Source organism: Triticum dicoccoides, chromosome 1B (genome assembly GCF_002162155.2).
Source record: "Triticum dicoccoides isolate Atlit2015 ecotype Zavitan chromosome 1B, WEW_v2.0, whole genome shotgun sequence".
Taxonomy (NCBI): Eukaryota; Viridiplantae; Streptophyta; class Magnoliopsida; order Poales; family Poaceae; genus Triticum; species Triticum dicoccoides.
The window spans coordinates 643,626,818-643,653,357 of NC_041381.1; the positions used below are offsets into that span (position 1 = coordinate 643,626,818).

Genomic DNA, 26,540 nt, shown 5'->3' on the forward strand with positions numbered 1-26,540 from the left:
TGGATGGCGGTTATGGCGTCAGCCATTGTAGGCACACACTATCGAGGTGAAACCCCATGATCCAGCCGGATTAGACATTGTCGACGTTTTGTTACCTTGTTAAAGGTGTCGGATCGAAGCCTATTTTCAGGGTGATAGCCCTTGTTCTAACATCTGGTTGGGCCATCCAATATTGGCGTGCAAGCTGTTATTCCTTCTTAAAGGTGTTGTTTTGGAGCGATGCACCCTTTGCCTATTACTATATAGCTTCTAGGTTTTCGGCCGCATTTGAAGATGTTGCCGCGTGGCTTGTTCTATGCGAATGACCTCCGAAACATTTCTTTTATTTTTTTACCGCGTCGAGTTTATGGGCCTCAATGCTTTGCTTTGCTTGACATTGTTTCTATAATTAATAATATATGGTTGTCTGCATCATCCGATGCAGAGGCCGAGGGTATATTCTCTTTAAAAAACATGGATCACTTGAGTAGATTGAACATATTAAGTGTCTGAGAAGTAGTAAATTTACAAATTTTCCCATAAAAATCATCATCAGAAGACTAGCTACTTCCCTTGAAGATAAATAACACAACTTGTAGACGTGGGGGTGATGGCAAGTCCTTGTTTCAGCCTTCACTTGGCTCTCACACGCTGTCTGAAATGTGGTGTTGATCTGTCTTACATTGGTGGACATGTTAGTTTCATATCCGTTGTAGCCGTTCAGGTTTCCAGCACTTGTGGTCCTATAAAATCAAGCATTCACGTCCTTGCGCGTGGCCTCAAGCTTAAGGCACTCCTGTAGTTGTAACACCACGTCAGTCATCGTGGGCCGTTGCTCTGGTAGCTGGGCCGTGCATTTGAGCGCAGTCTCTGTGGCTTTCCACACGCTGTTGACATCATGATCGTTGTGGATGCGCACATCTACTACAGTTTCAATGTTGCCATGGGCGAGGCGCTGTCGCACCCACTGGACAATGCTTGTCGGCTCTGGATCGTTTAGGATGTGAGGTTGCCCTGTGATTATCTCGAGAAGCACCACACCGAAGCTGAACACGTCACTCTTGTTGGTTAATTGAAATGTTGTTAGGTACCTACCAAAATATGAAATCCATTTGAGTGTCAAGTGAAGTATAGCACTATGTTTTCACACTATAATCAAAAAGAATTTGCAATGGTGCACTTACTCAGGGGCAAGGTAACCGCGTGTGCCGACCACCCGGGCCGTGGACACATGGGTATCATTGTTACTGTTGAAAGCCTTGAGCAGGCCAAAATCGGCGATCTTTGCCTCCAGGTTTGCATTCAGCAATATGTTGGACGTCTTCACATCCCTGTGGATGAGGGGCGGGTTGCATCCCTTGTGCAGATACTCTAGTCCTGCACGCATCAACATCACATCATCATGGACCACATGACCATTAATTTGAGCTTCCATGGTTAAGTTTGATGAAGAAAACCCAGATTAAAAAACTCACCTTGCGCGGATTGCAGTGCGATACGAAGACTCTGTCTCCAGGTTAAACACCTTGCATTGTTCTCTCTCCCTGCAAAAGATCATCAGATAAGTAGCTTGCGCTAAGCTTTTTCATGTTTGTCACTTCGAGCCTATAAATTATGTTCAGGGTGTGAACAAATCGAGTAATTTTCATACTTCTTAGATGTTCATGCAAGGCTCCTTCAGACATGTACTCGTAGACAAGGGCCATGTACTCCCTGTCCTTGCAGTAGCCAATCAAGGACACGAGATTCTTGTGATGAATCTTAGCCAAGGTCTGAGCCTAAACTAAACCAAAAAGATCAATGCATTAGCATAGTGAACTAAAAACTAGTGTGCTTAGAGGCATCAATTATAGCTGTGAAGATCTTATTCACACCTCTGCTAGGAATTCTTGTACACCTTGATCTGAAGATTCAGAACGCAATTTGACAGCCACTTGTGTGCCATCCTCCAAACATCCAGCATACACTTTCCCGAATCCTCCTCGGCCGATCACTCGCTGGAAGCCGTTTGTCACGGCCACGAGTTCATCATACTTGAACCGTCGATTGTCCAAACGCAATGAATCGTGCTCGTTGTTGTTTTGGGAGTGCAAGGGCGTGATATTTGCCTCGTTTTGTGCCTTGACGTGGTTGCTTGTTGTTCCTTTACAGTTCAGAGGCCAAATTGTTACTTAATCACCTCATACTTGCACTCGTGTGCCTAGATTTATGTGTTTCAGAAAGCTAGCTCACCTTGCATTCTCCTTCGCATGCAAAGGAACATAACTGACGAAAGCACAATCACGAACACTACAACTATTGGGGTAAGTACATAGACGACAACCTTAGAGCTGCTCTTATTTTTAGGAGGTTGGCAAGAATTTCCATTGCCACAGAGGTTTGGATTGTTACCATATCTAGCAAAATAAAAGCATCAAGCAATCCCAGTATTCATTAGTTGAGGTATAAAATGTTTATGATCATAGAAATTGGAACTTTTTGATGCTAGTGGGTACCAACTTAAGTGTTAGGGAGCCATCTTGAGATCTTTTTAGAAGTGCTGAAGGTATTGATCCACTGAGCTGATTGCTTGTGATATCTCTAAAAGAAAATAATATATTTAACTGATTAATGCATTTATGAAAGAATGGATCTGAAAGCAACGTTTTCATAGATATGAAAACGACATCATGAATTACTTACAGAAACACGAGCGACGACAATTGTGAAAGGCTCTCAGGAATTGAGCCCGTCAGATTGTTGTGTGACAAATCCCTGCCAATTAGTAAGGTCACGTTGAAGAGCTTGATTACTTTAAGAAAACAATAACATGTTGCTTGGAATTGTTGGTTTAACTGCTTACAAGTACTGTAAACCTCTAATACTAGCCAAAGAAGATGACACGTTGCCACTGAGACCACTCGAAGATAGATTCCTGCAATATATATATATGCACAATTACAACTTAACTTAGTGCTACTTGAACTCTTCAGGTAGTTTTGAAAAATAAGAAATTTATGACTCACAAGCCTGTGACAGTTGACGGGCCAGAAGCAGCATAGCTACAACGCAATCCATTCCACACAAAATTCTTGGGCGCACATGGATCACCCATCCAGTTCTTCTTCACATGGTACTTGTCTCTGATGGCCGAGATGGCAGAAACTGTGGCATTCTCAGCAGCAACACATAAATCTATTAGGTACATGGCCCTATATACATAAATCGTCTGAAATATGATCACCTCCCAACTAGTCCACAATCCACATGCATTCTGTGCATAGCTTACCTTCTTGAGTGGTAGTGGCTATGCTGGTGGTGGGGATGACAGAGTAGATCTCGGCAGCGTTGATGATCGGCGGAAGTGTCGAGTTCACGGTGGCATCCAGTGAGATGTTGTACTGGTTGGAGGCATAGACGGGTTTGGTGCTGTAAAGAATGGTGGTGGAGAGGTTGTTTGGAGTGCAACTACCGTTCATTAACCAAGGTTTTCCGTTGAGAGAGATGTCGAATTGGCGAACGCCGGTGGGCTGTAGCTCTGCGAAGTACAGCATCCATACATACCTACATATATACAATCAAGATTTCTATTTATCCGAGTATCTTAAATTTCAGCCACATTTCTAATCCATAGGATCATTTATCAGTATACTGCCATCTTCATCTTTAAGGGGAGCGACGCGAGCGAGCAGCGGCACCGGCGGACACGCTCGAGCAGCAGCGGCAAGGGGAGCATCGCGAGCGAGTAGCGGCGCCGGAGGACACGCTCGAGCAGCAGCGGCGAGGCGAGCGATGCGAGCGAGCAGCGGCGCCGGCGGTCAGGTACGAGCGAGCCCAAACCTTAGCCTCTTTTTTCTAAATGGAAAAATGACCTTATCCTCTCAGGCCTTTTTACATTGTAGCCCCTTGTATTCCGTCTATTTGTGATCCGTTATGTCGTGCCACATCATCCTTTTCGGCGGGACCCATCTATCATAATCATGATTAAAACGAACAAACTAGATGACTAGTGTTTTTTTGCAAAAAAAATATGAAAAAAATTAGTGCTTTTTGGCACAATTTCGTAGATGTCTGGTTCCTGCAACCCTAGCCTGAAGTGTCGATGTTTTTTGCAATGCGCTCCATCATTAGCGGATCTCCTCCCAGAAAGAAGAGAGGATAGTTTGGGATCACTGATGATCTTATACAATAGAAAAAAGAGAAAGAAAATATATAGGAATGCCAGCTAAAGGTGGAGGGTTGAATAACTTGCCTATGCTTATCTCAGCCTCTCGGCTAGAAGCCTTAAAAATGCAGTTTCTTGTACTCCCTTTGTAAAGAAACATAAGAGCGTTTAGACGGAGTAATAACTGACGGACCAAAGACTAGACGCATTTGTATTGATGATAGTCGATACAAATGGGCGATAGTTGGCGGTGGATACACAACTATGCGACCAACCGTCATAACAGTCGGTCATAACGCATAATTGGCTGGTTCAAAAAAATCTCACGGCTATTTGGTAGTATGGCATCCGACAATCACAATACATACTGGCAGTCGGTGGTTGCATGAACATTAATTGTCCGGAGCTATTACCGATAGTGAGTTAGTAATGGTCAGTTATTTGAGCGGATAGCCGAAAAGCGAAGGCCTCGATCATCATGCTTGTGTCGTGGGTCATTTAAAGTGAGAGAAACGCAAGAGTGTTCCGGCACAAGAGCACGCCTCCGTCAACTCTACTCAACACTATAATCGACGAGGCAAACCTTTGGATCACCGCCGGGACAAAGAAGTTAAGGTATTTTCTATTGCGAGAATAGTTGTCATGCCGTATTCTAAGTGTATGATTGTAACAAACTCTTCTCTCCTTATTTAATATATGAGGCAAATCTTTTACCTCCGTTTTAAAAAAAAAAATAGCCAACAGACAGAGGGTGTTGCAAGTCCATGAAAGCAATACCGACCGGCAGTCCATGATCTTCTACGGCAGATTGATCAAAAGCACGTAAACATTTAAGGCCAGTACTATACTGCATACCCGGGGTTTGGGTTGTTGGTGGTGCTGGCCTGGGCATCCCAGGTGAAGTCGATGGGGCTGGAGGAGTTGATGGGCGTGATGGCAGTCTGCATCACGGGCAACGGTGGCTCGAAAGTGTCGTTGCCGTTGGTGGCGCTTTTCTGCACCTTCTCAGTCGTCGAGATCACCGACCAAATTGTCGAGTTGCTCCATGGGGACCATATACGGTCGAACTTGTCTTCTGGGTACCTGATTCATCATCAGAATGTATAAGCCATTATAAGATCGATGGACGATGGAAACACACACACACATGTGTGTGTGTGTGTGTCTTCTTCAACGTTCATGGTTACCTAACGAATGTGGTATCACTTGCGCCAAAGTTGGTCCTGGACACCAGAACCAGCCCCTGTGACTCGTCCGCGTGAGGATAGAACTTGTTCTCTAGGGGCCTGACGTCCAGGCTAGAGATGAACGGCATACCGGAGCCGGTGTTCACAAGGCACACCTGTATGGAGTCGCCAGGTACGACGGTGATGATCTCAGCCATCACGCCGGCTACCGAGATGTTGATGGTTTGCCAGTAGTTGACGCCGATGTGGAGGTCGAAGACGGGCAGCCGGTTGAGGCCGTCGTAGTTGCCGTAGATGAATCCCGCCCGGATGAGGTACTTGAGCCCGGACACGAGGGACCGGACCGTGTAGCAGCTACGCGCACCGACGCTGCCACCGGCGAAGCTCCGCACCGTGTGCCAAATCTTGCCTATCGATGGCTTGATGTACTCGGCCGACAAATTGTGGTTGGTGCCCGTGTCGATGAAGCCCATGTCTGAGACGTACCGGAGTTCGGTGCCGTTATCCACGTAGCCGACGACATTTTCCGGCAGGCCGCAGTCGATGCTTACAAAGCCTGTATACACGCACATGGGAAATTGGGAATACGGGATATAGCTCACTTGCAGACATTGATGAGTGGAGTGGCAGATATTGATCGCCGAAATCAACAAGTTACGATGTGCTCACCTAAGTTATCAACCTGGCCATGGACCCCGCCGCCGGCGAGGCCCACGAAAAGCAGCAACAGCCACCGGACCGCCATTTCTCTTGCTCTTGGTGTCGGCCCCTCCACTAATAATCTCTAACGTAGATATACGACGGATCAAGGAACTGCTAATAAGTTAGAAGTACTTACCCAGTTTAGGTAGATCACATGGGCCATGGGTTGACTTGCATGCAAGTCAGTCAACCGCCCTGCTGGACCCGTGGCGTGGATGCCCGGAGATCTCTGACTTTTTCCAGCGCGATTGTCGCGGTGACAGGCGATCCCGCAGATTCTTATGGACAAGCTAGCTCGAGCCAGTGTGTCCATGCACGTTGGCTTCCAGAGCGTGCAGGTTGCATCGATCAACCGTCAACGTACTAATACGATTATGTGAGTCAAGTACTGCTCCAGACATGCGATGACTTGCGCCGTTTCCTGGTGTATGGGATCGGATCGAATCAAATCAAATCACGCTAGGTTCAAATGACTGCTACAGGGTACTAGTACACATGATATAACATGCGTTTGTGTTCACGCGGTGGCAGTGTGTAGAATGTCTCCGGTTCCAGCCAATCGCTCTGCATGCCAACGAGCCCACGTTGCTTGGTAGAGATAGTAGTTGCGGAAACTAATTATACAAATCTAAAACTAAATTACAATAATAATAATTCTAATTGCAGGAAAGATAAAGAAAGCCTCACTCTTCCGGTTCTTATGATGCACCTAGATCTTCAAGAGTTCTATGTTCTTGGTCATCATCTGGTGATCATGCATCCTAGTTTTGTGAGAATAAAATTACCCTCTTCGTGCAAAAATATAATAATTTTACTCTGAATCTTTTGCGGTATCATGAAGGTAGATAGTTTTGTTTCCTCACAAATCCGATTATTCGGATTTGATGAGTTTATTTTAGTGTGTCAACCTTTTTTTGTTGGTTTGACTCTTTGTGCGGGTGAAATCTTTCTTCAACCCCATGTTGAAGATATCGTGATTCAACGGCCTGCATTTCTAGATGATCATCTCTTGTCCAAGTACGTTCATCGATCAAGGTTTCCCATATTTTTGATTGGACGACTCAAGGCGCTGTCAATACCCCTTTATTGGTAATGTTTGTGCGGGTCAAAGAGTGACAATATTGTTGTTCCAGTCTAATTACAACCACTTTACCAAAGTCATGGGAGTATTTCTTCTAGCATAGCACTAGTAGAAAACAAGGCTTTGGTTCAGGCCGGACCAACCCATTAGTCCCGGTTCGTGAGGCCAGGGGGCCTGCCGGGCCTCGTGGGGGCATTGGCTCCGGTTCATCTGGCCCCTTTGGTCCCGTTGGTGGGACGAACCGGGACCAATGGGCTCGCTCCTGGCCCACCACCATTGGTCCCGGTTGGTGGCTTGAACCGGGACCAAAGGGTGTCCTTTAGTCCCGGTTCCAGCCACGAACCGGGACCAATGTGATGCCTATATATACCCCCTCGCCAGCGAGAAGAGCACTCCACACTGCTCTGTTTTTTCTGGCTGGCGAGGGAAGGGCTTTGTCCTCTGCACATGAGGTGTTCGATCGAATGCCCGAGCCACACTACTTAAGCTTTCTCCTCTGCAAGCTCGACCTCCAAACTCCATTTTCCTTAATATTTGTCTAGGTTTAGCGGTCCGTCACGTCCCGTCTCCGTCTTCACCGCCGTCGATCACCCGCGCCGATCTCGTCACCGGCACCATCGTGGTGAGCCTCTTGTTCTTATCTTCTTTCTGAAAGGAAAAAAAATTCTTACTTGTATGTTTAGAGAGATACTTGTATAATTTTCTTACTTTTATTATTGCTTCTTATTATATAGTGCGATGGTTTTGGTATCCGCCCCCGTCGGCCCTCGTCCTGTCTATGATTCGACCGATTTGAGAAGATAAGAGATCACTGGCCTGCATTTGTGGCCCACATGGTATCGGAGAAGAGTAAGAAGATGTCAACAATTAACAAGATAAATGCTGCAAAGAAGGAGCATCACCATCGCACGGGGTCAGGTGGCTACCTCAAAGCTCGACCGTTGTGGGACAAGGCTGAGCAGGACTTGATTGCTAAAGGGGTCGAACCAGAGACATTGCACTGGCCAGACTGTTCAAGGACTTGGTTCTTCGGGGTTGGGGGAACTTTGGACCCCGAAACAGGGAAGTGTTGTTGGACGGATGAGCAACTTGCAACACCCATCATGAAGCTTCAGAAAGCAATCAAGGAAGCATAGGAAGGGACGTTCGTTCCCGACGAAGAGAACGCCGAGCTCACAAAGGCCCTCGGGAATCCTGAGCACCCTGGACGAACACGAGGCACGCCAGGATCCGTTGTGTGGAAGGTTGGGTTTCCCGACGCAGGCGGTTACAAAACCGAAGAGAGGAGGAAAGTGGAGCAGAGCGAACTGCAGCAGCTTCAGGCAAGGGTACGAAAGCTAGAGGAACGACAAGCTGTTGAGAACCAGTGAGATCCTGCCGAAGCTACCCCAGAAGCTACCCCGCCATCTCAGCGGAGAAGCAGCGTGGCTTCCACCGAGCTCGTTCAGCAGCCTGACTTCACGGGTCCTAGCTACCACGTGGATTTTATCACGGATTCACACCAGTGCCACCTTATGACGCAATGGCTTCAGCTCAAAGTCAAGGCGGTTGTCGGCTCTGTGTTCCCTCCTTCACCCGGAGCAACTTTTCACTGCCGTCTGGTTCCACAAGGTTATGCTGTTGTGATAGTGGATGAAATAACGGAGGGATTTGAGGAGCTCCAGCTTGAGCACCCTATAGGTGATGGGGAGACTCAGCTGGGTCTTGCTTTGAAGACTCCATGTCTATGGCTGAAGGAGCACATCAAGCTTCTGAACTTCACGCCTCCTGCGAGTCAGCTGGGCACCCCGCCTCCTCCTCCTCCTCTGGCGAGTGATCAGGGCACTCTGCCTCCTGCTCCGACGCGTGAGGGCGGCCGTACTCCACCTCTTCTCCGCCTGCTCCGGCGCGTCCGAGCAGCCCGCCTCCTCCTTTGCCGCCTCGTAAGCAACGAAAGAAGATAGCCGCAGCCGCTCCGGCTGCTCCAGCGTCTAGCAGTACAACCAGAGGAGGGAGGAAATACAGATTCAGTCCATCTTCTCTCAAGCCTCTAGAGAAGTTGCCATACGGGAGGAGCAAGGAGCAAAACTAGAAGATCTGTGAAGGCCAAGTGAGGGACTTCTTTGAATCGGTAAAAGCTAAGAAACATCCACCTCCAGAGGAGAAGATAGATCCTGTGAAAGCGAAGCGCACTTTGGATGCCCTGCAACGACCATCACCGCCTCTGCCGCAATCCAACTATGGCCGCGTTATTGAAAGGACATATAAGGAAGCAGAGCGGTCAGGAAGTACTTGCACTTATCAAAGGTTAGCAGAACGAAGAAGTGGGAAAAAATTCCCCAGCTCGGCGAACAAGCGAAGCAATCGTGCCCCCCGCTCAATGTGTCTAGCGATATCGTTGCTAATCTTCCGGGGATGCTGCCCGGTACCAATCTTGGAGATTACATACCCGACGATGCACTTTTTGATACAATGGAGGTGGACACATTCAAATTCCGGCACGGGAAGCCTCTCGCCAAACCTGGTACTCCTCTAACAACGATGATGCGAAGATTCCATGATTGGTACATGGACATCTGCATCAAGTCTGGGACGGATACTTTGACGCTGAGAGTTAAAGAGGAGCACGACCTCGTTAGAATTGATTTGTTGCCTGTTCCATATGAGGAGTTCTTCCAGTTTTTCAATCAAAAGGCCCTCGATAAAACAACCATCACTTGCTACTGTCTGTAAGTACTACTTCTGTGTAGTTAATTAAGTCTCTATATATAGCTCAGCTCTTTCATTGCATGTATATATAATTATCCTCACTATATTATGCAGATTGAAGATCGCCGAATTGAAAAAAAGACAAATAGGTGATATTGGGTTCATTAACACAAATCTCATGGATGAATGGAATGTTAAAAATGATGCCAAATAAACCGAGGCCAACTTGCTCGCATTGTTACTTCGAAATCAAAACAAAGATACAATACTATTTCCTTACGAATACAGGTGAGTGTTACTGTCTTGTGCATATTCGGTTTCCCTTATTACTCGAGGTTATAGTAATGTAATTGATGAGTTATGCATGCGTGTGCAGCTTCCACTTTATTCTGCTAGAGATTAAGCTTGATAAGGGACTAGTAACCGTCATAGACTCGAAACGACCAAATCCCGAGGAGTATGCGTCCATGACTAAAATGCTCGAGAAGTAAGTTCAATCGATCATTATCGTACCATATCGGCAACTTTGTTCATTTCCTGATATCAAGTAATTGTTTTCTTTGTCTGGTAGGGTTTGGAGAAAGTTCACCGCACAAGCTCTGGGACTGTCGGCGGAGCTGCGATTTAACCACTCGAAAGTAAGTAGTACTAGCTAGTTCCACGGATCTCCCTTGATTCTAGCTAGTTTCATCAATACCATTTAGCATGCTTGCTTGTCAGTTTGATTGACATCTATTTCTTGTAAAGTGGTTGTGGCAGGAACCCGGGAATGATTTCTGTGGATACTACATTTGCGAGTTCATCCGCCAGACGACCTGTGAGCGGGGATACCCTAAAAAACAATATGAAGTGTGTAAGCAATAATATTCACAATTTTATTTTATTACCATCATTTGTGTTGAGTTTCATTCATATATATGTATTCTTCCCCTTCTTCAAATTAGATGTTTCAGATGCGGGATGAACTCCTACCACAAGATCGCATATGAGCAATTCAAGAGGAATTGGCGGGATTCTTTCTTGACCATGTCATCGACAAAGACGGAGAATACCATATGGAAGCTGAGTTCAGATGTTAGGGGATTTTGTAAGAGATCTTATATTGTATATATGTAGCCAATAGCGTCGGATAGATATACGAAAACTTGTTGTTCGACCAATCTCTCGGAGAAGGAGAGGTCGATCACTCCTCTCTGTATAGGTTCATGACGATCTTCTGTACTTAATGGTTTCCTTTATTTGCTTACTAGCTAGCTAGCGTGTCGAGTCCTCTCTATATGTATAGTACGCAGTGCCCCCCTTCAGAAAAAAAAAACAAAACCCCAGCCCCTGAACTGCTGATGCGTGGAAGCCTTTTTTGGGGAACGCGGTAATTTCAAAAAAATTCCTACGATCATGCAAGATCTATCTCTAGGTGATGCATAGAAACGAGAGGGGAGAGTGTGTCCACGTACCTTCGTAGACCGAAAGCGGAAGCATTTCAATAACACGGTTGATGTAGTCGAACGTCTTTGCGATCCAACCGATCCAAGTACCGAACATACGGCACCCCCGCGTTCAGCACACGTTCAGCTTAATGACGCCCCTCGTACTCTTGATCCAGTTGAGGCCGGGGGTGAGTTTCGTCAGCATGACGGCGTGGCGACGGTGATGATGATGCTACCAGCGCAGGGCTTCTCCTAAGCTCCGCAACGGTATGATCAAGGTGTGTAACTGTGGAGGGGGGCACCGCACACGGCTAAAAGATCAACTTGTGTGTCCTAGGGTGCCCCCTACCCCCGTATATAAAGGAGGGAGGGGAGGCCGGCCAGCCCTCCTTGGTGCACCCCCAAAGGCGGAATCCTACTAGTACTCCAAGTCCTAGTAGGTTTCCACCAAGAAGGAGAGAGGGGGAAGGAAGGAGAGGGAGAGAGGGAGAAGGAAAGGAGGGGCACCACCCCCCTTCCCTTGTCCTATTCGGACTCAAGGGGGGAGGGGCGGCCGGCCCTCCTGCAGCCCTCCTCTATCTCCACTAAGGCCCATTGAGGGAGTCCTGGATTAGGGGGTATCCAGACAGCCGGACTGTGTACAACGTCTGGACTATTGAAGCATGAAGATACAAGACTCAAGACTTCGGCCCGTGTCCGGATGGGACTCTCCTTGTTGGAAATATGCCCTAGAGGCAATAATAAAAGTATTATTATATTTCATTGTTCATGATAATTGTCTTTTATTCATGCTATAACTGTATTATCCGGAAATCGTAATACACGTGTGAATACTTAGACCACACAATGTCCCTGGTAAGCCTCTAGTTGACCAGCTCGTTGTGATCAACAGATAGTCATGGTTTCCTGACTATGGACATTGGATGTCATTGATAACGGGATCACATCATTAGGAGAATGATGTGATGGACAAGACCCAATCCTAAGCATAGCATAAAAGATCGTGTAGTTCGTTTTGCTAGAGCTTTGCAAGTGTCAAGTATCTCTTCCTTCGACCATGAGATCGTGTAACTCCCGGATACCGTAAGAATGCCTTGGGTGTACCAAACGTCACAACGTAACTGGGTGACTATAAAGGTACATTACAGGTATCTCCGAAAGTAGCTGTTGGGTTGACACGGATCGAGACTGGGATTTGTCACTCCGTATGACGGAGAGGTATCTCTGGGCCAACTCGGTAATGCATCATCATATTGAGCTCAATGTGACCAAGGTGTTGGACACGGGATCATGCATTGCGGTACGAGTAAAGTGACTTGCCGGAAACGAGACTGAACAAGGTATTGGGATACCGACGATCGAGTCTCGGGCAAGTAACGTACCGATTGACAAAGGGAATTGCATACAGGGTTTGATCGAATCCTCGACATAGTGGTTCATCCGATGACAACATCGAGGAGCATGTGGGAGCCATCATGGGTATCCAGATCCCGCTGATGGTTATTGACTGAGAGAGTCTCGGTCATGTCTGCATGTCTCCCGAACCCGTAGGGTCTACACACTTAAGGTTCAGTTACGCTAGGGTTATAGGGATATGTATATGCAGTAACCCGAATGTTGTTCGGAGTCCCGGATGAGATCCCGGACGTCACGAGGAGTTCCGGAATGGTCCGGAGGTAAAGATTTATATATGGGAAGTCCTGTTTCGGGCATCGGGACAAGTTTCGGGGTTATCGGTATTGTACCGGGACCACCGGAAGGGTCCCGGGGGTCCACCGGGTGGGTCCACCTGTCCCGGGGGTCCACATGGGCTGTGTGGGGTGCGCCTTGGCCTAATGGGCCAAGGGCACCAGCCCCACATAGGCCCATGCGCCTAGGGTTCAAGGGGGGCAAGAGTCCTAGGAGGGTAAGGCACCTCCTAGGTGCCTTGGGGGGAGGGAAAACCCCCCTTGGCCGCCGCACCCCCTAGGAGATTGGATCTCCTAGGGCCGGCCACCCCCCCTTGGCACCCCTATATATAGTGGGGGAGAGGAGGGACTTCATACCTGAACGTCTCGGCCTTTGGTTGCCTCCTTCTCCCTCCCCAACACCTCATCCACCTCCATAGTGCTTAGCGAAGCTCTGCCGGAGTACTGCAGCTCCATCAACACCACGCCGTCGTGCTGCTGCTGGTGCCATCTCCCTCAACCTCTCCTCCCTCCCTTGCTGGATCAAGAAGGAGGAGACGTGGCTGTCCCGTACGTGTGTTGAACGCGGAGGTGCCGTCCGTTCGGCGCAGGTCATCGGTGATTTGGATCACGTCGAGTACGACTACATCATCACCTTGCAAGCTTCCGCACGCGATCTACAAGTGGTATGTAGATGCAAACTCTCTCCCTAGACTCGTTGCTTAGATGAACTCATAGATGGATCTTGGTGAAACCGTAGGAAAAATTTTAATTTTCTGCAACGTTCCCCAACAGTGGCATCATGAGCTAGGTCTATGCGTAGTTCTCTTTGCACGAGTAGAACACAACTTTGTTGTGGGCGTGGATTTTGTCATCTTACTTGCCTCTACTAGTCTTTTCTTGCTCAACGGTATTGTGGGATGAAGCGGCCCGGACCAACCTTACACGTACGCTTACGTGAGACCGGTTCCACCGACTGACATGCACAAGTTGCATAAGGTGGCTGGCGGGTGTCTGTCTCTCCCACCTTAGTTGGAGCGGAATCGATGAACAGGGCCCTTATGAAGGGTAAATAGAAGTTGACAAAATCGCGTTGTGGTGATTCGTAGGTAAGAAAACGTTCTTGCTAGAACCCTATTGCAGCCACGTAAAAGATGCAACAACAATTAGAGGACGTCTAACTTGTTTTTGCAGCGATTGATCATGTGATGTGATATGGCCAGAAGTTGTGATGAATGATGAATTGTGATGTATGAGATCATGTTCTTTGTAATAGGATTCACGACTTGCATGTCGATGAGTATGACAACCGGCAGGAGCCATAGGAGTTGTCATTATTTTTTTGTATGACCTGCGAGTCATTGAATAACGTCATGTAAACTACTTTACTTTATTGCTAAACGTTAGTCATAGAAGTAGAAGTAGTCGTTGGCGTGACAACTTCATGAAGACACGATGATGGAGATCATGATGATGGAGATCATGGTGTCAAGCCGGTGACAAGATGATCATGGAGCCCCGAAGATGTAGATCAATGGAGCTATATGATATTGGCCATATCATGTCACAACTATATAATTGCATGTGATGTTTATTATGTATTATGCATCTTGTTTACTTAGGACGACGGTAGTAAATAAGATGATCCCTTATAAAATTTCAAGAAGTGTTCTCCCCTAACTGTGCACCGTTGCTACAGTTCGTCGTTTCTAAGCACCACGTGATGATCGGGTGTGATGGATTCTTACGTTCACATACAACGGGTGTAAGACAGTTTTACACAGCGAAAACACTTAGGGTTAACTTGACGAGCCTAGCATGTGCAGACATGGCCTCGGAACACGGAGACCGAAAGGTCGAACACGAGTCGTATGGAAGATACGATCAACATGAAAATGTTCACCGACGATGACTAGTCCGTCTCACGTGATGATCGAACACGGGCCAGTCGACTCGGATCGTGTAACACTTAGATGACTAAAGGGATGTCTAATCTAAGTGGGAGTTCATAATTTGATTAGAACTTTATTATCATGAACTTAGTCTAAAACCTTTGCAAATATGTCTTGTAGATCAATGGCCAACGCTAATGTCAACATGAACTTCAACGCGTTCCTAGAGAAAACCAAGCTGAAAGATGATGGCAGCAACTATACGGACTGGGTCCGGAACCTGAGGATCATCCTCATAGCTGCCAGGAAACAATATGTCCTAGAAGGACCGCTAGGTGACGCTCCCGTCCCAGAGAACCAAGACATTATGAATGCTTGGCAGTCTCGCGCTGATGATTACTCCCTCGTTCAGTGCGGCATGCTTTACAGCTTAGAACCGGGGCTCCAAAAGCGTTTTGAGCATCACGGAGCATATGAGATGTTCGAAGAGCTGAAACTATTTTTTCAAGCTCATGCCCGGGTCGAGAGATATGATGTCTCCGACAAGTTCTACAGTTGTAAGATGGAGGAAAACAGTTCTGTCAGTGAGCACATCCTGAAGATGTCTGGGTTGCACAACCGTATGACCCAGCTGAACATTAACCTCCCAGATGAGGCGGTCATTGACAGAATCCTCCAGTCGCTCCCACCAAGCTACAAGAGCTTTGTGATGAACTACAACATGCAGGGAATGGAAAAGACCATTCCTGAAGTGTTCTCGATGCTGAAGTCAGCAGAGGCTGAAATCAAGAAAGAACATCAAGTGTTGATGGTCAATAAGACCACTAAGTTCAAGAAGGGCAAGGGTAAGAAGAACTTCAAGAAGGACGGCAAAGATGTTGCCGCGCCTGGTAAGCCAGTTACCGGGAAGAAGTCAAAGAATGGACCCAAGCCTGAGACTGAGTGCTTTTATTTCAAGGGGAAGGGTCACTGGAAGCGGAACTGCCCCAAATACTTAGCGGATAAGAAGGCCGGCAACACCAAAGGTATATTTGATATACATGTGATTGATGTGTACCTTACCAGTACTCGTAGTAACTCCTGGGTATTTGATACCGGTGCCGTTGCTCATATTTGTAACTCACAGCAGGAGCTGCGGAATAAACGGAGACTGGCGAAGGACGAGGTGACGATGCGCGTCGGGAATGATTCCAGAGTCGATGTGATCGCCGTCGGCACGCTGCCTCTACATTTACCTACGGGATTAGTTTTGAACCTTAATAATTGTTATTTAGTGCCAAGTTTGAGCATGAACATTGTATCTGGATCTCGTTTAATACGAGATGGCTACTCATTTAAGTCTGAGAATAATGGTTGTTCGATTTATATGAGAGATATGTTTTATGGTCATGCTCCGATGGTCAATGGTTTATTCTTAATGAATCTCGAGCGTAATATTACACATGTTCATAGTGTAGATGCCAAAAGATTTAAAGTTGATAACGATAGTCCCACATACTTGTGGCACTGCCGCCTTGGTCACATTGGTGTCAAGCGCATGAAGAAGCTCCATGCCGATGGACTTTTAGAGTCTCTTGATTATGAATCGTTTGACACGTGCGAACCATGCCTCTTAGGCAAAATGACCAAGACTCCGTTCTCCGGAACAATGGAGCGAGCAACCAACTTGTTGGAAATCATACATACCGATGTGTGCGGTCCAATGAGCGTTGAGGCTCGCGGAGGATATCGTTATGTTCTTACCCTCACAGATGACTTGAGTAGATATGGGTATGTCTACTTAACGAAACACAAGTCTGAGACCTTTGAAAAGTTCAAGGAATTTCAGAATGAGGTGGAGAATCAACGTGACCGAAAGATAAAATTCTTACGATCAGATCGTGGAGGAGAATACTTAAGTCACGAATTTGGTACACACTTAAAGAAATGTGGAATCGTTTCACAGCTCACGCCGCCTGGAACACCTCAGCGAAACGGTGTGTCCGAACGTCGTAATCGCACTCTATTGGATATGGTGCGGTCTATGATGTCTCTTACCGATTTACCGCTATCATTTTGGGGATACGCTCTAGAGACAGCTACATTCACTTTAAATAGGGCACCGTCTAAATCCGTTGAGACGACACCGTATGAATTATGGTTTGGAAAGAAACCTAAGCTGTCGTTTCTAAAAGTTTGGGGATGCGAAGCTTATGTCAAGAAACTTCAACCTGAAAAGCTCGAACCCAAGTCGGAAAAATGCATATTCATAGGATACCCTAAGGAAACTGTAGGGTATACCTTCTACTTAAGATCCGAAGGCAAGATCTTTGTTGCCAAGAACGGATGCTTTCTGGAAAAAGAGTTTCTCTCGAAAGAAGTAAGTGGGAGGAAAGTAGAACTCGATGAAGTACTACCTCTCGAGCGGGATAGTGGCGCAGCACAGGAAACCGTTCCTGTGATGCCCACACCAACTGAAGAGAAAAACCATGATAATGATCAAGGTGCTTCGGATCAAGTTACTGCTGAACTTCGTAGGTCCACAAGGACACGTTCCGCACCAGAGTGGTATGGCAACCCTGTCCTGGAAATCATGTTGTTAGACAACAATGAACCTTCGAACTATGAAGAAGCAATGGCGGGCCCGGATTCCAACAAATGGCTTGAAGCCATGAAATCCGAGATAGAATCCATGTATGAAAACAAAGTATGGACTTTGACAGACTTGCCCGATGATCGGCGAGCGATAGAAAACAAATGGATCTTTAAGAAGAAGACGGACGCGGATGGTAATGTTACCATCTATAAAGCTCGACTTGTCGCTAAGGGTTATCGACAGGTTCAAGGGATTGACTACGACGAGACATTCTCTCCCGTAGCGAAGCTAAAGTCCGTCCGAATCATGTTAGCAATTGCCGCATACTATGATTATGAGATATGGCAGATGGACGTCAAAACAGCATTCCTTAACGGGCATCTTAAGGAAGAACTGTATATGATGCAGCCGGAAGGTTTTGTCGATCCTCAGAACGCTAACAAAGTATGCAAGCTCCAGCGATCCATTTATGGACTGGTGCAAGCATCTCGGAGTTGGAACATTCGCTTTGATGAGATGATCAAAGCGTTTGGGTTCATGCAGACTTATGGAGAAGCCTGCGTTTACAAGAAAGTGAGTGGGAGCTCTGTAGCATTTCTCATATTATATGTAGATGACATACTCCTGATGGGAAATAATATAGAATTTCTGGACAGCATTAAGGCCTACTTGAATAAGTGTTTTTCAATGAAGGACCTTGGAGAAGCTGCTTATATATTAGGCATCAAGATCTATAGAGATAGATCGAGACGCCTCATAGGTCTTTCACAAAGTACATACCTTGATAAGATTTTGAAGAGATTCAGAATGGATCAGTCCAAGAAGGGGTTCTTGCCTATGTTACAAGGTATGAGACTGAGCTCAGCTCAGTCACCGACCACGGCAAAAGATAAAGAAGAGATGAGTGTCATCCCCTATGCTTCAGCCATAGGATCTATTATGTATGCCATGCTGTGTACCAGACCCGATGTAAACCTTGCCATAAGTTTGGTAGCAAGATACCAAAGTAATCCCGGCAAGGAACACTGGACAGCGGTCAAGAATATCCTGAAGTACCTGAAAAGGACAAAGGACATGTTTCTTGTTTATGGAGGAGACGAAGAGCTCGTCGTAAAGGGTTACGTCGACGCTAGCTTCGACTCAGATCCGGATGACTCTAAGTCACAAACCGGATACGTGTATATGTTGAATGGTGGAGCAGTAAGCTGGTGCAGCTGCAAGCAGAGCGTTGTGGCGGGATCTACGTGTGAAGCGGAGTACATGGCAGCCTCGGAGGCAGCACATGAAGCGATTTGGGTGAAGGAGTTCATCACCGACCTAGGAGTCATACCCAATGCGTCGGGGCCGATCAAACTCTTCTGTGACAACACTGGAGCTATTGCCCTCGCAAAGGAGCCCAGGTTTCACAAGAAGACCAGGCACATCAAGCGTCGTTTCAACTCCATCCGTGAAAATGTTCAAGATGGAGACATAGAGATTTGCAAAGTGCACACGGATCTGAATGTCGCAGATCCGCTGACTAAACCTCTCTCGCGTGCAAAACATGATCAACACCAGAACTCTATGGGTGTTCGATTCATCACAATGTAACTAGATTAGTGACTCTAGTGCAAGTGGGAGACTGTTGGAAATATGCCCTAGAGGCAATAATAAAAGTATTATTATATTTCATTTTTCATGATAATTGTCTTTTATTCATGCTATAACTGTATTATCCGGAAATCGTAATACACGTGTGAATACTTAGACCACACAATGTCCCTGGTAAGCCTCTAGTTGACCAGCTCGTTGTGATCAACAGATAGTCATGGTTTCCTGACTATGGACATTGGATGTCATTGATAACGGGATCACATCATTAGGAGAATGATGTGATGGACAAGACCCAATTCTAAGCATAGCATAAAAGATCGTGTAGTTCGTTTTGCTAGAGCTTTGCAAGTGTCAAGTATCTCTTCCTTCGACCATGAGATCGTGTAACTCCCGGATACCATAAGAGTGCCTTGGGTATACCAAACGTCACAACGTAACTGGGTGACTATAAAGGTGCATTACAGGTATCTCCGAAAGTAACTGTTGGGTTGACACGGATCGAGACTGGGATTTGTCACTCCGTATGACGGAGAGGTATCTCTGGGCCCACTCGGTAATGCATCATCATATTGAGCTCAATGTGACCAAGGTGTTGGACACGGGATCATGCATTACGGTACGAGTAAAGTGACTTGCCGGAAACGAGACTGAACAAGGTATTGGGATACCGACGATCGAGTCTCGGGCAAGTAACGTACCGATTGACAAAGGGAATTGCATACAGGGTTTGATCGAATCCTCGACATAGTGGTTCATCCGATGACAACATCGAGGAGCATGTGGGAGCCATCATGGGTATCCAGATCCCGCTGATGGTTATTGACTGAGAGAGTCTCGGTCATGTCTGCATGTCTCCCGAACCCGTAGGGTCTACACACTTAAGGTTCAGTTACGCTAGGGTTATAGGGATATGTATATGCAGTAACCCGAATGTTGTTCGGAGTCCCGGATGAGATCCCGGACGTCACGAGGAGTTCCGGAATGGTCCGAAGGTAAAGATTTATATATGGGAAGTCCTGTTTCGGGCATCGGGACAAGTTTCGGGGTTATCGGTATTGTACCGGGACCACCGGAAGGGTCCCGGGGGTCCACCGGGTGGGTCCACCTGTCCCGGGGGTCCACATGGGCTGTGTGGGGTGCGCCTTGGCCTAATGGGCCAAGGGCACCAGCCCCACATAGGCCCATGCGCCTAGGGTTCAAGGGGGGCAAGAGTCCTAGGAGGGTAAGGCACCTCCTAGGTGCCTTGGGGGGAGGGAAAACCCCCCTTGGCCGCCGCACCCCCTAGGAGATTGGATCTCCTAGGGCCGGCCACCCCCCCTTGGCACCCCTATATATAGTGGGGGAGAGGAGGGACTTCATACCTGAACGTCTCGGCCTTTGGTTGCCTCCTTCTCCCTCCCCAACACCTCATCCACCTCCATAGTGCTTAGCGAAGCTCTGCCGGAGTACTGCAGCTCCATCAACACCACGCCGTCGTGCTGCTGCTGGTGCCATCTCCCTCAACCTCTCCTCCCTCCCTTGCTGGATCAAGAAGGAGGAGACGTGGCTGTCCGTACATGTGTTGAACACGGAGGTGCCGTCCGTTCGGCGCAGGTCATCGGTGATTTGGATCACGTCGAGTACGACTACATCATCACCTTGCAAGCTTCCGCATGCGATCTACAAGTGGTATGTAGATGCAAACTCTCTCCCTAGACTCGTTGCTTAGATGAACTCATAGATGGATCTTGGTGAAACCGTAGGAAAAATTTTAATTTTCTGCAACGTTCCCCAACACTCCTTTGCGTGGGAGGCAAGCTTGGTGATCCGGATATTATATTTCCTTCCTTGTAACCGACTCCATGTAAACCCTAGCTCTCTTCGGTGTCTATATAAACCGGAGAGGTTGGTCCTTAGAAGGCCGATCACAATTACATTCATACCATCATAGGCTAGCTCTTAGGGTTTAGCCTATACGATCTCGTGGTAGTTCTACTCTTGTACTACCCATATCATCAATATTAATCAAGCAGGAAGTAGGGTTTTACCTCCATCGAGAGGGCCTGAACCTGGGTAAACATCTGTGTCCCTTGCTTCCTGTTACCATCAGCCTTGACGCACAGATTGGGACCCCCTACCCGAGATCCGCCGGTTTTGACACCGACATTGGTGCTTTCATTGAGAGTTCCTCTGTGTCGTCGCTGTCAGGCACGATGGCTCGTCTCATCATCAAGGACGACATTACTTCGGAGGGAGCTCTGGCTGTAGGCCAGATGCTCCGACTCGGCGGCTTTATTATGGCCGCCCCATCGGTGGTTGCGCCGATGATGGCCTCTCGGGTCATCAATCATAACCTTCACGTCAGTTCAGAACTTGCCGAACAGATGGACCCAATGGAGCTCTCCTCCCTTAATGAAATCTTGGATAGTATCGCCGCTCTGGGAGTCGCTACAAACTATGACTGGATTGGGCTTAAACCCGACCGAAGGGACATCAGGTCCCCGCCGGCCACCCATGAGGTAGCGATAGTGGAGGAACCACACGCAGATTGTCCCTCAACTTTGAGGATGAAATATGTTCGGATTGCCGAACTCCTTGAGCCGAAAACCTGCTCAAAGGAAAACATGACCCAGGCCCCGGACTTAGAATCGGGCACCGGGCCAAAGGAACTGGGCGGTATCCCGGATTCCGAGCTGTTAAGCTCGCAACCGCCCGCGCCCTTGGGTGTTAGATCAGATCAAATTCCGGATTCCGCTAGCAACACTTACCTGGACTTAGACTGTCTCTCCCGCATCAGGTAAGAGCCCCAGGAGACGGTACACCATTACTGGGCCAGATTCCTCCTTGCGCTTAACAAGGTCAAGGACTGCCGCGAGGAGAACATGGTCTCACTCTTCTGCAAAAGCTGCACGGACGAAGGGCTCCTTAATGCTATAAGCCGCCACGACATAGTACGCTTCGCGGACTTTACAAACATAGTACGGAAGTACTGTGCGATGGAGAGCACTTGGAAAACCCGAACGGAATTTTGGGATAGTACTGCTCTCACCAAGACCTTTGTCCGAACTAAACGGATGAACTCTCGTAAGTCGTCGGATCCAATCCCTAAGAAACCAATGCCCGCCCTAGGGCGGGGGTCCGTATTGGAGGAATGGCTCGACGGGCCATGTAAGCTCCACAGTACTCCGGATACAATGCCAACTCATAGCCTTAGGGCATGTTGGATACTCCGGCAGGTGGCAAAAAGTGGCGAGGATCTTCTTATAAGCCATAAAGCGGAACAACATCCTGCCAGCGAACACAATACGGTACTAACAGTCTTTGAGACTTTTGCCTCGAACAACAGGCGCAAGCGGGCTCATCCAAGCTCTGCAGAAATTTTCCATGTGGCAAAGATAAACCCCTCGAACGACACTGCCATAACTTTTAATGCCAGTGATGAACCTCGATTCCAGACTGTCCGGGCACCGGCCGCTCTAGTCCTTAGCCCAATTGTGGATGTCTTTCGGCTCACCAAAGTACTCATGGACGGCAGAAGCGGGTTAAACTTGATCTATGAAGAAACGCTCAATAAAATGGAAATTGATAAGGGCCGCATTGAGCAAAGTGATACCACCTTCAGGGGAATCATCCCTACTCGGGAAGCGCGGTGCGCAGGAAAAATCTCACTCGATGTAGTATTCGGCGCCCCGGAGAATTACAGGTCCAAAGAAATCACATTCCAAGTGGCTCCCTTTAGCAGCGGATACCACGCCCTTCTAGGGCGCGACGCGTTTGCAAGCTTTCAAGCTGTGCCCCATTACGGATACATGAAGCTTAAAATGCCCGGGCCCAACGGAATCATCACTCTAGCCAGTGATCCGGACGTCGCACTTCGCACTGAAAACAAAACCGCAGCACTAGCCCTAGAAGCACTATCTGAAGCCCTAGCGGCCGAAGAGTTAACGACACTGCGGGCCACCGTAGACAGGGACGATGTGATACTTGACAAACGACCCAAGTCCACCTCATTTAAACCTGCAGACGAGATAGTCAAGTTCCAAGTCCACCCAACAGACCCCGCCAAGACAGCATCCATCGGGACACAGTTGAGCGCCGTTATGGATGCCGCACTGCAAGATTTCTTACGCGAGAATTGGGACATTTTCGTCTGGCACCCTTCGGACCTGCCAGGCATCCCACGTCGGCTGGCCGAACACAGCCTCAATATACTAAAGGGATACAAACCGGTCAAACAAACCCTAAGGCGGTTTTCAGAACCCAAACGACAAGCCATGGGGGAAGAGCTAGCCAAGATGCTTGAGGCCGGATTCATCAGAGATATTAAACATCCGGATTGGCTGGCAAATTTGGTAATGGTACCAAAAAAGGACAAGTCTTGGCGCTTATGCGTCGACTTCAAAGACCTCAACAAGGCCTGCCCCAAGGATCCCTTTCCCCTCCCTCGCATCGATTAGATCATCGACGCCACAGCTGGACACGACTCGCTATGTTTTCTCGACGCATACTCCGGATACCATCAAATAAAGATGACAAAGTCTGACCAAGCTGCAACAACTTTTATAACGCCATATGGCCCTTTTTGCTTCAATACTATGCCTTTCGGGCTCAAGAATGCCGGCGCAACCTACAAACGCATGATTCAAACATGCCTGGAAAAACAAATTGGCAAAACAGTGGAAGCATATGTGGACGACGTAGTCATAAAAACGAGAAACGTCGAAACCCTAATAGATGACTTGAGTCTTACATTCGATAACCTCCGGACATACGACATCAAGTTAAATCCGGAAAAATGCGTTTTCAGTGTCCCCTCGGGGAAGCTGCTGGGCTTCATTGTTTCCCATAGAGGAATCGAAGCGAATCCAGCAAAAGTTCGAGCTCTGTCACAGTTGGCTATACCAACAGACCTCAAGCACATCCAGAAGCTAGCTGGATGCGTGGCCGCTTTGAGCCGCTTTATATCCAGGCTAGGAGAAAAGGCATTGCCTCTTTACCGCCTTCTTTGGCGCATCGAACACTTTGTATGGACGGATGCAGCCGCGGCCGGACTCAATGAGATAAAGACCTTATTGGCCAGTAATCCAGTCCTAACAACACCAAACATAGGCGAACCTATGCTACTATACATAGCTGCAACACATCAAGTGGTAAGCGCAGTGCTCGTTGTCGAACGAGAGGTGAACGGATACAAATTCCCGCTTCAAAAGCTGGTTTATTACGTATCCACAGTCATCACCCCATGCAAATCCTGATACCCACACTATCAAAAAATTGCATACACGGTCTTTATGGCATCTCGGAAGCTAAGGCACTACTTTCAAGAGTGTTCGATTACCGTGGCCTCCGAAGTACCACTCAATGACATAATTAACAACCGCGACGCCACGAGCCGGATCACTAAATGGGCTATCGAGCTCCTCCCGTTCGACATAATATACAAACCACGGCGAGCCATCAAGTCGCAAGTACTGGCTGACTTTGTCACCGAATGGACAGAAGCCGAACTCCCTAAAGAGTACGGCGCATACTCTAACTGGATCATGCACTTTGACGGCTCCAAAATGCTGGCTGGACTGGGAGCAGGGGTAGTCCTGACATCTCCCACCGGGGACACGGTCCAATACTTCCTACAAATATTATACACAGACTCCAACAATGCAGCCGAATACGAGGCTGTGTTGCATGGTCTTCGGATGGCAGTCTCTATGGGCATCCAACGCCTGGAAGTGCGCGGGGATTCGAACCACGCAATATCACAAAAAAATGGAGACTTTGATGCCAAGGATCCGAAAATGGCGGCCTATCGTAATGCCGTCCTCAAAATGTCATCTTGGTTCGAGGGGCTCGAATTCCACCATGTGGCTCGAGAAAACAATCAAGCGGCGGACGTCCTCGCCCGCATCGGCGCTAAACGCGACCCTGTCCCACCCAATATATTCCTGGAAAGGTTGTTCAAGCCATTCGTAGTATGGGAAGGGGAGTCCGGCAATACTAGCACGGATCCGAATACACCCCCGGACTCCGAACCATCAGATACAATCAGAGGCTCTGCCACCGAAATAACATCTTCGGCCCACGAAATCATGGTCGTAATCGCCCCGTGGACCGAGCCTTTCTTGGCCTACCTAAATAGGCAGGAGCTCCCCGAAGACCAAAACAAAGCACGCTGCATAGTCTGGCGTTCTAAAGCTTACAAAGTCCACGAAGGGGAACTCTACAAGAAAAGCGCGACCGGAGTGCTCCAAAGGTGCATCTCCAAAGAGGAAGGGCGGCAACTCCTGGCTGAAATCCATGTCGGACTGGGCGGACACCATGCCGCAGCTCGAGCACTAGTCCGCAAAGCCTTCCGTATAGTCTTCTATTGGCCGACGGCCCGAGCAGACGCACAGGACCTTGTCCAACATTGCGTCAGCTGTCAGCTCTTCGCCAATCAGAGTCATATGCCCCCCACCGCTCTCCAAACAATCCCCATAACCTGTCCCTTCGTGGTCTGGGGGCTGGATATGGTCGGACCTCTTAAAAGGGGAAGCCATAAGAAAAAATACTTGCTGGTCATGGTGGACAAATTCACCAAATGGATCGAAGCCAAACCAGTTAAAACGGCCGAATCCGGACCAGTAATAGACTTCATATCCGGGGTTGTACACCGGTACGGTGTCCCCCATAGCATCATCACTGACAATGGCTCAAATTTCACAGTCGATGAAGTGAAAACTTGGTGCGGCAAAATGGGCATTAAGCTCAACTACGCTTCCGTCTACCACCCCCAAACAAACGGCCAGGTCGAACGTGCAAATGGTCTCATCATGAGCGGCATAAAACCCAGACTAGTGCGATCTTTAACAGAATCAGATACGCACTGGGTAGAGGAGCTAGACTCCGTACTCTGGGGCTGCGGACCACACCGAATCGAACCACCGGATATACACCATTTTTTATGGTGTACGGTGCGGAAGCAGTACTACCCTGCGACATAATACATGATTTGCCACGCGTACGCATGTACGAAGAGAAGGAAGCCGAGTTAGATCAGCAGGATAACTTGGATGCCCTGGAGGAGGAGCGCGATGTTGCAAAAGCCCGTTCCGCATTTTATCAGCAGCAGGCTCGACGATATCAAAGCAGAGAAGTGTGGGCCAAAACTTACAATATTGGCGAACTCGTTCTATGCCTACCGGAGAAGAAGAAGGACAAACTTAAACCCAAGTGGGAAGGTCCCTTCGTCATTGGCAAAGTTCTCACCGGAGGAGCGTACCGTCTATGTAATGCATCCGATAACAGACTCGAGCCGAACACATGGAACGCGGCCAGACTCCGGAGATTCTACGCCTAACGCCGAACTCAGTGTTTGTCTCCTCACCCCTCCTTTTTAATTATGCTCCACCTATTTTCCTCTCCTTTCTCGACTTTTCCTTTTTCTTTTTCCTTCTCTCCTCACACAAAGTATTTAATACAGTGCGGGTTACCGGATCATTCCGGCCGTACCATGTGTGTAAGCTATACCAGGGGGCTTCCTATTCGGAAGCTAGACATAATTACTTTAAATGGCTTTTTGCCCATAGCATATGCGTTCCTTTTCCATATTTGCCTTTCTTCACTATTTTATGCATCAATATGACTTAA

The 26,540-nt window shown here is 47.8% G+C and overlaps 1 protein-coding gene across 1 annotated transcript; it reads right to left on the minus strand.

The window, feature by feature from the left end:
* Positions 1-416: 416 nt before the first annotated feature.
* On the minus strand, positions 417-6,070 carry LOC119349335 (probable LRR receptor-like serine/threonine-protein kinase At1g51860). The gene is made up of 14 exons (XM_037617345.1): positions 5,980-6,070; positions 5,311-5,866; positions 4,979-5,206; positions 3,248-3,522; positions 2,985-3,123; positions 2,822-2,893; positions 2,662-2,733; positions 2,479-2,559; positions 2,212-2,375; positions 1,854-2,122; positions 1,631-1,757; positions 1,455-1,523; positions 1,164-1,356; positions 417-1,070 (listed from the first exon to the last, which is right to left on the minus strand). The coding sequence occupies exons 1-14, from the start codon at positions 6,053-6,055 to the stop codon at positions 731-733; spliced, it is 2,661 nt and encodes an 886-aa protein (XP_037473242.1). The 5' UTR covers positions 6,056-6,070; the 3' UTR covers positions 417-730.
* Between the last annotated feature and the right edge of the window lie 20,470 nt (positions 6,071-26,540).